This window comes from Talpa europaea (genome assembly GCF_964194135.1).
Source record: "Talpa europaea genome assembly, chromosome: 9".
Classification (NCBI taxonomy): domain Eukaryota; kingdom Metazoa; phylum Chordata; class Mammalia; order Eulipotyphla; family Talpidae; genus Talpa; species Talpa europaea.
Window position 1 is genome coordinate 7,736,722 of NC_140076.1, and position 15,598 is coordinate 7,752,319.

Genomic DNA, 15,598 nt, shown 5'->3' on the forward strand with positions numbered 1-15,598 from the left:
AAAGCAAGTCAGTGCCCCCAAAAGGCCGGCAGCACAAGACAAAAGCGATGTCCAAATGCACCCAGTTCACGAGGGCCTGACTGGCTTCCAGTGATGAGCAGCAGCGAGTAGCATGCAGCCTCCCCACCAGGCCCCCCAGTCTAGCTGAGTCCAGAGGCAGCACTTCTGGTCGGGGAAGGTCGGCTGTGACAGCTCACTTCATCTTCCTCCCAGGCCTCGGTGGCAGGACTTAGGGCCTCCCTTCAGCACAGACGTTCTGCCCTGTCTGGTCTCAGCTCACCAGACCTGGCAGAAAGGTGAGTTTTTGTCCCCTGGTGGATGCAGAAGCTCTGAACAAGGAGTGGGGGGGGGGGGGGGCACCGTGTGCTAAGGTGTGAGACCTGGGGCAAGTTTCTCACCCTCTCTGTGCCTGGGTGTGTTTAATGATGACGTGGCCAGGTAGGGTTAATCGTACCCCATATGGCAGAAAAAAAACAAGCTCACCCGTGTCAGGCACTTAGTATGAGCCTGGCAGGCAGTGGCCAAGAAACAGAAGCAGATATTTCTGTTGTTGCCCATGCTGGGGCGCAGGGCCAGGAGGCCAGGTGGTGGGCAGCACCTGTGCCCAGCCTGGCCTGCCAGCATGGGAGCCCATTGGGGGCTGATTCCCAGAGCCGGAGAAGGGTCAAGGTGTCAGACTCGCTCACTTTGAGCTGACCGCGACCGGAGCTCTGGCTGCGGCCCTGCCTTCCACAGGCCCCAGACTGTCCTGGCGGGGAAGCAGGCGGAGATGTCACTTTTTTCCCAAGAAGTGTTGAATGTGACTTACATCCCTTGGGACTGGGTCCCAGTGCCAGGCATCTAAGTCAGGTCCATGCCAGGCTCTGGCTTAGAGAAGACACAATATCGTGCTTTCAAAGTAAAGAGACTGGTTCTTTAACTTGCTCCTTCTGTTTTGGCTCCTGGAGTCTTCTGAAGGAATGTGTCTTCCTTAATTTCGCCGGTGCCTGAATGCATTAGCAAGGAGCCTGGGGATGTTGGATCTTGTCAAATTCACCCATGTCTTGTGTTGGGGGTCAGGAAACAGCCTCTTTTCTCTGCTCGCAGCAGAGTGTTCTGGAGATGGCCCGTCTCCCTTCTCTGTGCAATGTCTCAGGCTGAGTCCTTCCCACGAAATACTGTGATCTCCTCCTACCCACAAACTCTGCCCAAGGAAGGTCTACATTCGCCTCAAAGCCCTGCAGAGCTGCTTCCACACCTCCTTCCGCTCCATCCACACCACCCACCCCCCTTCAAATTCAATGTCGCTCCTGGGGTAGGCTCAGCACACCTGCCCAGGCTCAGCTGCGTCGTGGTTCAAGGCTCAGTTTTACAGTCAATAGAACTTCTCCCTGCCTAGCACTGGCTGTGTGACCCCGGAGAAGGGACTTTACCTTTCAGGACCCCGGTATCCTGGTCTGCCACTAAGAACCAATAACTGTCAACAAACTGTGCAGGGACTGGTCTCAGCAGCACCTGGCACAGGTTGGCATTCGGCACACTGTGTTCCCGCTGATCCTGACATCCTGCTGGACTTGTGTCCGTTCACTCATCTGCGTCCCCCCCAAAGCCCTTGGCACACAGTAGAGACCCAGGAGTTGTTGGATTCAAATTCTCTAAAAAAAAATTTTTAAAGAAAGGCCAACCTGTCGCCCCTCTTGCTTTGGAGGGTGGCCCACGGGGACCCAGCCCTGAGAGCTGGTGAGGTGCAAGGGATGGGCATGACTACCAAGTCAGCCGCATTTGGTGGTGAACCTTGGCTCTGCTGCTTGCAGCTGTGTGACCCAGGGCAAGTCACTTAACCTCTCTGAAACTCAGAAGTAATGGGGCTAATCACGCCTTGAAGGGTGGGGCTGAGGACTGGATGCATTGCGGAAGGGTGCCTGGCTCTCGGCTCAACTGCTGCTGCCTTCCTCACTGCTCCTGCTGGCACTTTGACTGCTCCTGCTAGTATCCTTTTTCTGCCTGCAGATTTAGTCACGTCCTTCCTTTTTTTTCCCCCCCCCAGCTTCTCCCTGGCTCAGCCAGCCCTTCTTCCCTCTCTTCCCTCTTGTGACTCATTTGCAAAGGGCTTTTCATTTTCCCTGCGTGTGTATGCACTACCAGAACCTGTTCTAAAAGAACAGGAACCTGATGCCTTTGACCTCGGTTCCCCGGGAGGTGACCTGAAACTCCCTCCGGAGCAGCGGAGCAGCGTGATGGCTCACAACCTCCCTCTGGCCCCCACCCCAACCCCCAATCATGGGACTGAGACTCGGTGACAAAAGTGACTGTGGATTGAAACTCAGCCGAGAGAGGCCCTGCTGAATCCCTCCTTTGTGATGGAAGTAGTGCGGCCTGGCTCCCTGCAAGTGAGACCAGGCATCCCTTTCCCAGTTATGCAGCTTGGCAGGAGGAGGTTGGGGTGCAGGGAGAATGGTCAAGGAGCCTCTTTGTGGCGGGGGCTGGCCTTGCTACCAGACACCTCCGCTGGCCGAGAGCTCCTCGCAGTGTCTCCTCTGGACCTGACGTTTCTGGAACCGAACCGTGCCATGGGGGGCCGTAAGCTAAGCTCCATGGCCATGTGAGGGTCTCGCGGTCAGGTTGCTGGCTTCTGACCTGGTTCCACAGGATTTCTGGGGTTCGGCGGGAAGGAGCCAAGGGAAGGCTTGACCATCAGCATTTGGAACCCTGTGCTCTGTGTCAGCCAGAGCAGCGCTACTTTCTGCTGTTTGATTTTATTGAAACCACTGTCTTTGCATTAGATTCCCGGGCTGCAGTCCAGGCGTGGGCTGGCAGTGATGACCCCACTTGGGTCTCAGCGAGATGGAACTTTCTGGTGTCCAGAACTCTGACTTCTCTGAGCGTGGCCCCTTCCCCTAATGCTCCCCTCCTCCCGGGGAAATCCTTTGTGGCTCTGGTTGGTCACGGATGTGCATGGGGCACAGGCAGGCTGCCCCGTGGGAGGAGCGAGACTCAGGTCACCTGCTGGCTTCTACCTGGGAAGACCAGGGAGCAACAGAAACCCCCTCCCACCCCTGAACCCCACTTCCCCTGGGACATTACTAGAGTTACCTTCTCGGGTCAGAGTGTGGATCATCCAATCTTTCCCATGTTCCCAGCACATCATTTGCCTACACAGACAAGATTTGGGTATCCAGACACTCTGGAGAGCTGATTCTATCTAACCCTCTCCCCCTCTGTGCCAACCTTAACCTGAGAATTTTTCCTAATATGAGACATTAGCTAAGCTTTTTAACTTGCCAGATAGTTGTTCATTCCACTGACAATAGTTAAGTGCTTGTTAGGTTCCCCGCACACTGTGCTGTGCTGGCGCGGGGCACAGGAACCAGGCAAACAGGAATTTTCTTTCAGGGAGTTTACATGCCAGTGGGGAAGTCAGGGAACCAAGAAGAAAGCAAAACCAAGACTGTTACAGGTTGTGAAGTAATGTCACCTATCTGTGGGAAGGAATGGCATCAGGAACTAAGCATGGGGCCCCAGAGTAGCTGGGTGAGGGAGGGGGCATTGCACAGAATGGGCAGGAAAACCTTGCTGAGGTCACATTTGAACTGAGTGAGAGAAGTAAAGAAGGAGTCAAACAAAAGAGAAAGGTAGAAGAGAGATTCAGAAGGCAAGAACAGCAAGTGCAAAGGCCCTGTGGCAGGACCCGCATGTGCGTGATGTGACAGAGAAATAAAACAGAAGCCACTCAAGATTAGGGAGCCAATAAGGTCTGAGGGAGAGGCACGAGCAGATTCCAATCTGGTGGTGATAGCAAAGGAATTTGAATTTATGCTGTCATGGAAAGACTGATTATTTTGAGAAATTCCTATCATAAATTATATCAGCCAATCTACAAAGTTTATAGAAGACAATTGTGAAGTTTAAGGATTAATACAAAAGGCAAACATCCACGTATCCTTCTCTGTTGCCCTCCCCAGCTACTAACATTCCTCACTCCTCCAGGGAGATAGCTATTAGATTGAATTGCAGTTTATAATCTTTGCATTTCTTCCTAATGTTACTGTCAGATACGGCTTAACAGCAGGGATAGGGTCAGAGAAATGCATCATTAGGCAATTTCATCATTGTTCAGATGCCATAGAGTGTGGTTACACAGACCTAGATGGTCTAGCCTACTACACACCTAGGCTGCATGGTGTGAGCTATTGGGACCACCTGTGATCCCTTAGTGACCAAAATGTTACCTAGCAACATACAGATATACAAAATATAGCCACATATTGTTTGGTTTTGCCTGGGTCATATCAATAGAATCATGCTGTGTGCATACTTCTACAATTTGTTCTTCTGTTAACTGTCACATTTTTCAGAGTAGTCCTATTGGTACATATAGCTGCAGGTTTTTTTCATTTTCACTGCTGCATAGTATTCCACTGGAGAATGCTGTCTTGGCTCATCCTTTACCCTGGGGTATGACATTCTAATGTTGTTTTCTAATGATGAACCATCTCTCCCCATACTCTTGACATAAATCCAACTTGTAGGTGATTTATATATTTTAAGCATGGTTAGATTTCACTTGTTGATATTTTGTTTAGGAGTTGTGTTTCTGAGCTGGCTGTTCAGATTAGCCTGTCATTTTCCTTTCTTGCCTTGCTCTATTCTGGTTTTGGTATCAAGGTTATACATTCCTCACAGTGTTTTCTCTGGAACACTTGTGTCAGATGAATAAACCAGGGAGGGTTTAGTAAATGTTACTACATGTTGTCATCCTGCACAACCCATTATTCTTGTACAAAATCTTGGCCTCTTTTGGTACAATGTTCTTTGCACGTTCCTACCCCAAACCCTCCCCTCCCCTCCAGAAAAACAAAGGAAATGTATGTCCCCCACCACCACGAACACCTCAAATAGTCATGCTCACAGCTTACTTAACCTTTCTGGATTTTCACAGGTGGGTCCTGAATGCAGGATTTTAGCATGAAGTGTCGTCACAGCTTTCCTGAGCCGCCCCAGCTAACAACAGGTCGGTGCCACTTCTAGCTACTAACATTTTTTCTCAAAAACCCAGATGTATGGTGTGTCACTTATCCCTTCAGGCCCCCTTGAACATGAGCAGAAATGGGTCCAACTCTGGGGTCCAGAGGTGAGTCTGGTCCAGCTGGGACCCCAGGCTGCCCACCATGCCTGCTCTGAGTTAGGGACATCTTGGGAGCCACATGATCCAAATCCTCTAAGTACAAAATTAGCTTCTTTCCATATTTTTGAAAGGGAAAGAACACCATACTAAATATAACATGGGTCAACAAGCCAGAAAGGAGCTGAATGGCCAAAGCTGTACCCCAGGGAGCTGGTCCCAACCCTGGCTGACCGTCGACACCTGGTCTCTGGAGGGAGGGCGGTGTTGATGGAGAATTCAAAACTACTGTTGGACACATCACCCGGCATGAACCCTCAAACTAAAACCTTCATTTTATTGCCTTATTTGAAAAGCAACACATTAACCCTTCCATGCCTTCCAATTCTCTTTCTCTCCACCAGAAAATGAAAATAAATATCACTCTAACCCCATCACACGGAGAAAACTATGAACATCTTGGCATAAACAATTGGAGTGTTTTGAAATTTAACACATTACAGAGTGTTTCTCCTTTTTTTTTTTTTGTCATTAGCAACCTCTGAGGAGCATTTTTTGGCATTAATTTTACAGTGTTCCCTACCCCCTCAATTTTAATAATGCAGATATACTGTATACTATTCTGTATAGATTGGTATCTGTGTACTGCGAAAAGACACAAACCATTGTAATAGCTGAGATTTTTTTTTACACCATCCCAAAGAACCAATTTTTGCCCCACTTGAGTGATCTCTCTCCAACGAGAATGCTTTAAACAATATTTGATAACAAACCTTCCCTTAAGAGCTTACTGTATCCTGGTCGCGTGCTGCTTAGGTGCTTTATATATGTTTGCCTGCTTACTTATCACAAGTCCCCTATAAAGTGAAGACTAGAAAGCCCTATCTCCATTTTACAGTTGTGGGACCTGAGGCACAGAGAGGTTAAGTCACTTGCCCAAGGTCACACAGCCAGGAAGGTACACAACAAAGTCCTGCGCCCAGCCACCTGGCTGCAAAGTTCACTTAATCACTGAACTATGTTGCCTAGCAACCATACATTTTGATCACAAAATATTCAAAATACAGAAAGAGAGGAAAAGGTACACTTCTCAAGTCCAACCTCCCCCATCTTCAGAAGCAATTATTGGTTCAAGTTTAGAAGGTGCTCCTCATCTGGGAATTTTACATATGTGTTTGTAGATATGAAAATATATTGCCTCTTATTTTAACACAAGCAGGATCTTTTAGTCTTCTTTCCTCTATACCTAATGGACATATCTGTGTATAGAATTTTATTAAAATTAGAATCACACTCCACATGTTCTTTTAACCTTGTTGTTTGACTTTAAAATGTGGCATTAGGGGCCTCCCTGGTGGCGCAGCAGTTGAGCACTGGGTTGCGAGGCTGCCCGCAGCCTCTGCAGCGCTGGTTCAATCCCCAGCCACCGGGCGAAGGTCCCACATGGTGCTCAGGCCTCCCCTGCCGCCCGCTGCTCCCCTCAGCAGTGTACTTTGGTCCTTCCGCCTGCTCTGCTCCCCGCTCTGGCTCTGGTGAATTCTCTCACCCTCCCGCGCTTCTGACTGTACCCAGAGCTTGGATAAATAAATAAATTTTTTTAAAAATGTGGCATTAGCTGCTTTGAGACCATATTTTTGTAAGTGTGTGAGCCATGTTTCTCTAACCAGATCCAGACGACTGGTTACAGAAGTGGTTTCTAGTTTCTCACGCCTATAAAGCTATGAAGAATAACTTTACTTTGTGCATAATTTTTCTTTGCATATAGAACTGCAGAACCAAAGCATATAAAATGGTCTGCAAATGCCTAACACCCTTACCCACCAGGCCACTATCACCTGCTTTTGATCCTTGGCAAGATTTTCATCTCTGCCTATAATTCTCACCTGGAGTCTGTTTCACTGACTTGACAATGGTAGGCCAAGTTTGAACTGAGAATGAACAAGAGCAGAGCAGTAGGGCGATCCAGTGTTCGAATCACAGATTTAAAAGCATGGTGTCAGCCCCCCAGGCATGCAGCCTATCTGGCAGGCCCTTAGGGAATTTTCCCCCTCATCTGCTTCCACGCTGAGCCATGTCTGGATCCACTTGCAGAACCAATGCATTTCTAGGGCTGCCTAGACCTTAGTCCGTCCCTTCACTGGCCGTGAGTGACAGTGCGAGAAACATAGGCTGTGGGCCCCGGGGACTCTTCCCAGCTGTTCCCACTGCGAGCATCCCCATAAGGATCCCTGTTTGGTGCCCTGCATGCCATACAGTGCAGATGCACACACACGTACATGTTCCTTACTGTGTGCACATGCATGTGTGCATGCAGCACATCCTGGGCACATTATGACAAGTGACACATTCCCCAGCCACCTCCTTCCACAGCCCCTGTGCTTTCTCCCCACTTTCCCAGTATTCTCTGTGGGCAGTTCTTCTGCTGGCTTGGAAGCCCCACGAATTCTAACTCGCTCACCACTGTCTCTTCCGGGGCCCATTTGCTGCTTTGCAGATGCACAAGAATTGTTTGTTGAGTTAAAAAAAGAAGACCCCGACTTCAAGCCGGTAAAGGATGTTATCCCAAATATTTTTAGAGTATTTTCTAACAAAGTGGACAGTTTCCCATGCAGCCCATTGTTTGATGAAAAAATATCTCCACAGCATCAAATTTCAAGTGGCCTGCTTCGCTGTTCCTTTGGAAAGATCAGAAAGAATGCCGTATCGAAAGCAGGGCTTTGCCCATCTAAACAACTGTAAAGTTTCACAATTTTGCAAAGGCGCTGTTGCTGGAATAACATACTGAGGAGAGGCAGCAAGGAGTCTTTCTCACTTTCCCTCCTGGGCCTCAAAGGGTCCTGAGCTAAGCCCCTCCGGTGACTTGCTTGTCGGGTTCGCTCTCCCTGCACACACGCAGTCCTGTGCCCCCAAGCTGCCAGCAGCTCCTTTTGCATGAGGTTTCTGAGCTGCTTCCTGGGAACCAGGTCTTTCATCCATCTGGGGACAGCAGCTAAGAGGAGGTATGTGCAGGCTCTGCCTTTTTAAGAAAGGGACACTCCCTATGGCTGCGGAGAAGCTTCTCTTGCAGGATCCACTTCATTCCATGGGTTCCACAGACTTTTTGGAGTCCCCGCTGTGTTCCAGGCTCAGGGATGACTATGTGGTCCCAAATGAGAGAGATTTGCTATAGTAGTTGCTGGGGGGCTTGTGGGAGCACAAGAAGGGTTGGCTGAGTTGGGTGATGAGGGAGCTGCAGAAATGCTGGAGGTGTGTGCAAGGCAGGACAAGAGGTGTGTGGGAGAGGCAGGGCCAGGGTGAGTCAGCCATGAGCATCTTCCTAAGGAGGCTGGGTTTTCTGCTGTAGGAAACGGGGAGCCATGGAGAGTGGTGAGCAGACCGCAGTAGGCTGTCTGGACTGGGACTGTCACTGAGCGATGCCCCTGGCCCAGGCAGTTCTGTGACAGCTGAGGATCCCAGCTCCTGTCACCATCGTTGAGGGAGAGTTGAGATGCACATGCTTTGTTAAATTCCAAAATGCTTTACGGACCCAGGGTGCTGAGCGTTCTGGCCTCCTTCAGGGAAAGGTCTGGCTTTTCCTTTTCGGGTGGGGTGGGCAGATCTGTGTCCTTCTGCAGCTCACAGAGGAGCGCCGGCACGTAAGACATCTGGAATGCAGCAGAGGCGAGCCCAGCACTGCTCCCAGCTCCTCCAAGAGTGCAGCGCGGTGACAACAAGAGCATCTTGCATCAGAACTGAATGTCCCTCTCCTCTCTCTGCTCTCCTTCCAGACCTCTCAGCCGCAGCTGTCCCCCCAGGATGCCTCACATTTGCCTGAAGCCGTCCCTCGAGAACCCAGCTGCTGTTTTACTGGCGTGGTGCTAGGGGTTTTGTTTAGTGCATTTAAGGACTGCTTGCTGCTGCTGCTGCTGCTGCTTCTTATTTATTTTCTTTCTTTGAGCTGGCTGTGCCCTGTCTCTGGCACGATGGCCCACTCCAAGGCCAACGGCTCGCACTATGCACTGACGGCCATCGGCCTGGGCATGCTGGTCCTCGGGGTCATCATGGCCATGTGGAACCTGGTACCCGGGTTCAGCACCACAGAAAAGCCCACTGCTCAGGGGAACAACAAGACTGACATCGGCAGCGGCATTCTCAAGAGCAAGACCTTCTCTGTGGCCTATGTCCTGGTGGGGGCCGGGGTCATGCTGCTGCTGCTGTCCATCTGCCTGAGCATCCGGGACAAGAGGAAGCAGCAGCAGAGCGACGAGATGGCGCACATCCAGCGGCAGGCGGGGGCTGAGCCGCACCCCCAGGAGGACAGGTGAGGACCTGCCCCAACCTGGGGATGGACACGTGCTGCCAGCGTGCACACACACGCACACACACACACACACGCATGCATGCAGGGTTCGGCCATGAGGATATTTTACTCTAGGAGGCAGTACCTTCCCACTTCCTCCCATAAGGCTCTGCAAACAGTTTATATACTCACAAATAACTTTATACTTCCATCACAGTCTCCCCAGAAAATGGGTTAGTTGGATAACAGGTGTACCAAGATTTTGACACCCCCAGGGAAAGTGGCACAGACTTGGGGTGCCAGAGCCCTCAGATTGGCTGCCTCCCCATTCACCCTTACTGTATATATGTACTTTGCATTCAAAAGCTTGGGGATAGTGTCTGTTGGACCCAAAAAGCTGTGATCAAGTTTAAGAGAGAAATGATGCATGGAGGAGCACATGATAAAGGTTGACACCCCATTATAAAAAGAGCCCTTGCAAATGCATATGAAGGATAAACACGCTGGTGGGAAATTGAACAAAGGATAATGACAAGCCTTTGGGGGATGATCAAGCAATAGATGCTCAGCCTCTTAGTCACAATGCCGACAAAGGGAGTGTTGTTATTCTTTGCCTGTCACCTTGGCCCAGACAGCCCCGGGGCTAGAGAGCTGGAGGGCTTGGGGCTGCTGCCTGAGGGTTGATGGACAGAACCGTTCTGAAGGGAGTTTCTCCTTTAGATGCCCACGGCTTCTGCCCCCAGGAGCTCATCCTTGGGAGACAGTCACACACGTGCAAAGGCATTTATGCCGCTACATTTAGCAGAGCACTCTTAGGGAAGCAAAAACTGAGCAACACCCCATCCCTAAAATATGGATCATCCGGCTCCTGACACACTGTGCGGGTAGGGAGATGAAATTGGTTAGTGTGTGCAATTTATTTACAACAGTTCCCGGTTTCTGACAAATGCTTAAAAGTGTTGGCTTTTATGTTAGCACCGCAGGTTCGGGGCTGGCTTTGGGGGACCCCGCGCCGACACAGGATTTGGCGTCGTGTCTGTGGCTCTCCATGGCGAGGGCGCGCGCTAACCCGGTGTCTGTGCTTGCGTGCAGCCAGGAGGAGGTGGAGGATGTCTCCACGCGGTACTACGTGCCCAGCTACGAGGAGGTGATGAGCACTCACTCCTCGGAGCTGAGGGGCCGGGACCAGAACCCCAGGATGAGCATCTCGCTCCCATCCTACGAGTCCTTGACCGGGCTGGACGAGAACACCCCCACGGCGCGCCCCGACGCCGAGACCAGCCGGGGCAGCGCGCCCGACAGGCAGAACTCCAAGCTGGCCAAGCGCCTGAAGCCGCTCAAAGTGCGGAGGATTAAATCTGAGAAGCTGCACCTCAAAGACTTTAGGATCAACCTCCCGGACAAAAATATCCCTCCTCCCTCCATCGAGCCCTTGACACCCCCGCCACAGTACGACGAGGTCCAGGACAAGGCCCCCGACTCGCGGCCCCCTGACTGAGCCTCCCTCCACAGAATGTTCCCTCCTGCCGCTCACCCTCCGCACCCACAGGCCCCCCACGAAGCCTCTGCGGCCACAGTTGAGAAGCGGAGGGGCAGGGGAGGCACACTGAGCGTGAGGGTGGGGCCGGGGTGAGGGTGCTGGGTTCTGAGCCCCTCGGTGTCCACAGAATCCCACGCTGGAGAGAGAAGCCAGCCGCAGGGGGACCCCGGGGCTGTGGCCCCTTAGGGGTACAGAGGCACCATCTTCCCCCTTGTCGTTCCTCAACCTAAGTGGTGGCCGCCACAGGCCTCCCTCCAGCTGGGAAAAGAAACCCAGGGACTGGTTGAGGCGTGGTTTGGTTTTGCTCCCCAGGACTGCTGTGCCTTTGCTTTATCACCCCGCCCCAGCTGTGGGCAGTGACCCCGCTCTGTGGGAAGCACGGGCCACGGTGTGGATGCAGTGAGACTGGAGGCCCGAGGAACAGGGGAGGCAGCGGTTCTTTGGAGGCCCAAGGCTCACGGTGGCAACTAGTGTCCTAGGCAACACGGGTGCACTTTGCTAGTCTCTCCCGGGTCATGGTGGAAAAGGAAAGCTGTGTGAGCCGTTCTGTTCCTTCTAAAATGCCATGCAACTGAGCTTTTTATAATAAAATATTTTATATGTCGTACACGTGGGTCCTGAGTCACTTTGGCACTGTCTGGCTGAGGGAGAATGATCAGCAGTAATGGGGTGATGAACACTCAGTGTCTGCCGGGCACTGTGCTAGGCACTTCACGGGCGTTACCCCACTCCATCAGTGCCTGTGCTGCTCCTGGAGGCTCAGGTAATAAAGTGCCCCATGTCTGCCACACCAATTGTAAGAGGCAGAGCTGGGATTTGAACCCAGGCCTTTGGGCCCCAGGGCCTGAGTTCTTAAATACTACCGTGCCACTCAAGGTGACTTCAACTGGGGACTCGGGTTTCCATCCACTCATATGCTGAAGAAGTCCTGGTGGGTTAGATGGCATCTCCGACATCCCTCTCCTGAGAACTGGCCAGGAGGGGCTTCCCTGGTGGTGCAAGGGGTTAAGCACCGCAATATGAAGCAATCCGCAGGCCTCTGCAGCACGAGTTCGATTCCCGGCCGGCCAAGAAGCAACCCACATGGTGCAGCAGACCTCTCCTGTCTCGCCCGCTGCTCCCCTCTGCAGTGTACTTCAGTCAATCTGCCTGTTCTGCTCCCCACTCTGTCTCTGGTGAATCCTCTCACCCCCTGCATCTCTGGCCTGTACCCCAGCTCTTGTATGCATAAATAAATAAATAAATCTTTAAAAAAAAAAAAAACAACTGGCCGGAAGGGAACGGGGGGGGGGGGGTCCCCAGGACCAGCTGCTGGTGGTACTGGGTGGCATGGAGAGGGCTGGGTGATCCCGTGAGCCAGGAAAGCAGTTCAGCTAATGAGACATGCCCAGGGGACCACAGACTGCTGGGCTGGGCCCAACGAGAGGAAGCCCAGTCAGGGCTCAGGGCTGGAGGGTGGAGTGAAAGGGGAGACAGACCTGACCCTGAGCTGCCTTCCTGCAGGGCCGGCGAGGAGCAGCCTGCTGGAGTCTGCCAGCTAGGAGCGTGGCTGCAAGAGTAAACTGGGGCCCCAGATGTTTCCTGAAAAGCTCCCATGGGCGCAGAGGGCAGCAGTTGGGAAGGGAATCACCTTGTCTGGGATTGGTAGCAGTGGCTGAAGGTCTCACCTTTCGCTTTCCCAGTGCAAATCCAACTACAGAGTAGGGAGCACAACGGCCTGGCAGCCCGGGGCCCAGTGGTCCCAGCCAGAGGTTCTCCAGGTAGTTCATCCACACCCTGGGCTTCTGTTACTCTTTGTGCTTCTTCCCATGGGAGGGCTAGAAGGGACAGAGGCTAGAGAAGAAGGGGAATAACAAAGTCCCAAATGTTGCAAGGTTGCAACTTGTCGCTGAGAAATGACTTTCTTAAAGGGCTCTCTCAACATTTATGTTATAATTAATAATATGTTCATAAAATACCGTTGTAACAATAAAAAATAAATAAAAGAGCTTTCAACCTGACCTCTTGCCATCTTTTTGAGGTGTCTGCCCAGCCTAGGCCCTCCCAAGGAGAGAAAAAGGTTGGGGGCATGTAGACTAAATGGTAAACACCCCCCCAAAGATACCAGACTCTAATCTCTGCAGCCTGAGAATGTTGCCTTATATGGTGAAGTTTTTGCAGATGTGATTCAGTTCAGAATTTTGAGATGAGAATATTATCGGGGACTATCCGGGTGGACCTGGATGGTGGTTCCATCCACAGAGGTACTTATAAGTGGGGGTGGGGGGGACTGCATACCAAAAGGGGGGCGGCGGGTCAGAGACCAGCCCTCCTCCCTGAACACCTCCCTTCCTGGTGGGTGCTGTGGAAATGGCATGAGGACCTTATTTGTTTTGGAGGGGAAATGATCAAGAAGAATGCTACATGACTCAGAATAAATCATAGCACTCAGCATGTAAGAGACGGATGGTAGGTTCACCTCTGTCGGAAAGGGAGGCTGAGAGAACGCTGCCTGGGGATGCCAGGTGCAGCTGGAGTCCTGAGTACTTCCCGGAGAGGCAAGGAAGCTACCTGCAACATTCAAATCACCTGTCAGAGCAGGGGTCACCCTGCTCTTCTAAGTTCCCCAAGGCACACTTGTCCTGTTTGCTCATTGGTTTAAGCTTATTAGTGCTCTGTTGACTACCCCCCAAATTTGTTTTTAAGCTGAAAAGATAAAAAATCAGAAGAATATTCCTAGTCTTTTCCTTTCCTCTCCATCATGTTTTTATTCTTAAGATAAATTAAAGGGCATAGATGGGGAAGAAAATTCGAGAAGCCACCCTCCTACCCTAGGTGGGTCCTAAATGCCCTCAGGGCTGTGAAAGAGCAGAAAGAATTCCCACCCAGCACCCCCACCCACTCCTGCCCACAGAAGGAGGAATGTCAGCAACCTTAGGGAGTCCTGGAGGCCACCCTCTCAGGTCACAGCTGATTGGGCCACAGGTATGAGTCCACCTGATCCAGGAGAACCAATCAGAAGTTGAGCTGGGCCACCCCCACCCCCACAGGGACTGGTCCTGGAAGAGCTAAGAGTCTGCCAGGATGGCTGGTCTCAGGGGCTGGGGGCGCACTGCAAGGGGTGGCTGGCCCCGGGGGAGCTGGTCTGCAGAGGAGATGCAGGGACGCCAAGAGGCAGATGTGAGTTGAGACCGCAGAGGCGGCTGGGTCCTGATGGTGACTTTCTGGTCCTCCATCCTTTTCCCTCAGGAAACCCCGCTGTCCTTCTGCCCTTGGGTCCTATGAGAAATGCCACGTCCTTCCAGTAAGTCCCCCTTTTTAGCATTAACCATGAATTATGCGGAAGCCCTTGAGGCCAGCCCTGCCAAGGAGTCAGAAGCAGTGCTGGCGCCTGGGTGGGGTGGGGGCTCCACCTGTTCTCAGTTTTGATTTTTCCTTTTCTCAGACTACGGTTCTCACAAAGTGGAGCCAGGAGCAGATGATAGAGGCAAGGGATTGCATTGGAGCAGAATGTGACTGCATGGGAAAGTGCTACCTGGGGTGGAGGGGTATGGTATGTGTGTGGGGGGTGTGTGTGTGTGTGTGTCTGAGCCAGCCAGCTCCATCAACAAATACTTATCGAGCTCTTACTAAATGCTAGGCACTGTGCTCGGCTCTGGGGACACAGCAGTGAAGCTCAAGCCTGCTCTCTGTGGACAGGGGTCTGCTTAGGCAGCGTTTCCCACTGTGGGTTGCTTGGCCTTGGGCAACAATGAGCATGGTCATTTGGAATTGGTTACTTGAACCGGGTCCAATGAACTTGAAGGCCACCGAGGAACAGTGTGCACGGAGAGAACTGGCCTGCAAGAAGAGACAAATGAAGGCGCGGTGGATGGAGGAAACAGCCCTCCCCAGAGGAGCCAGCTCAGCTGCTTTGTACTTCCTGGCCTGGGCCTCCTCGGCCTGGCCTCACTGCTGCTCTGTGGGTCCATAGGATGCGCTCACTGCCTTCAATCAAGTCCTAAAAATTGGAGTGGGTTTCTGTTATTTGATGCCAAATATCCTGAGACAACTTGGTTCTGGATGGACAAATGTGAAGCCAGAATAAATCTGCAGGAACACAGCCAGGGCAACAATGGGACACGCAGGATCACTGGAAATGAACAGATCGATTGAACCACAGGCTGTAGAGGGCAGTGCCAGGAGAGCCCTTCTGAGGATTAATGGGCTCATTTGTTATCTTGAAAGCCCCAACAAGACCATTTAGCTCCTAGGACAAATCAGGCTGGGACCGGAGTGCAGAGTTACGAGGGCCAGTCCCCGTTCTATTTGCAAAACCAGAGGGCAGGAGATGGGTTTTCTAGAAGGGAGGACTTTCTGGTTTGGATTAGTCTGTTTGTTTCATGTTAAAGAAAATAAGATGAAAAAATGTGGGAAACATGGGGAAAATAATCCAAAATTGAAAAAGTTGTAATAATTGTCCAGAGGACTTGGGTCCTTGGCAGACCATGAATAGAAACCAGCAGGCTTGGGAGAGTTAGAACCACAGCCAACCAAACCCAGAGAAATAAGTGTTGATTTACACCTGGGCTGGTGTCGGCTTAGTGATGGTGAAGAGCAAGGCTCAGAGTCAGATAACCTAGATTTGTGCCACCCGCTGGCTGCCCTGTGGTCTTGGGCAAATCACTGGTCATTTCTGTGCCTGGATTGATGTCTCCAT

General features: G+C 51.7%; 1 protein-coding gene across 1 annotated transcript; it reads left to right on the plus strand.

Annotated features, from left to right (window-relative positions):
* Nucleotides 1-9,063: 9,063 nt before the first annotated feature.
* On the plus strand, nt 9,064-10,878 carry TMEM51 (transmembrane protein 51; the record flags this gene model as incomplete). The annotated part of the gene is made up of 2 exons (XM_084243413.1): nt 9,064-9,401; nt 10,473-10,878. 2 exons carry the CDS (start codon nt 9,064-9,066, stop codon nt 10,876-10,878), a joined length of 744 nt encoding a protein of 247 aa, XP_084099539.1.
* Nucleotides 10,879-15,598: the final 4,720 nt, after the last annotated feature.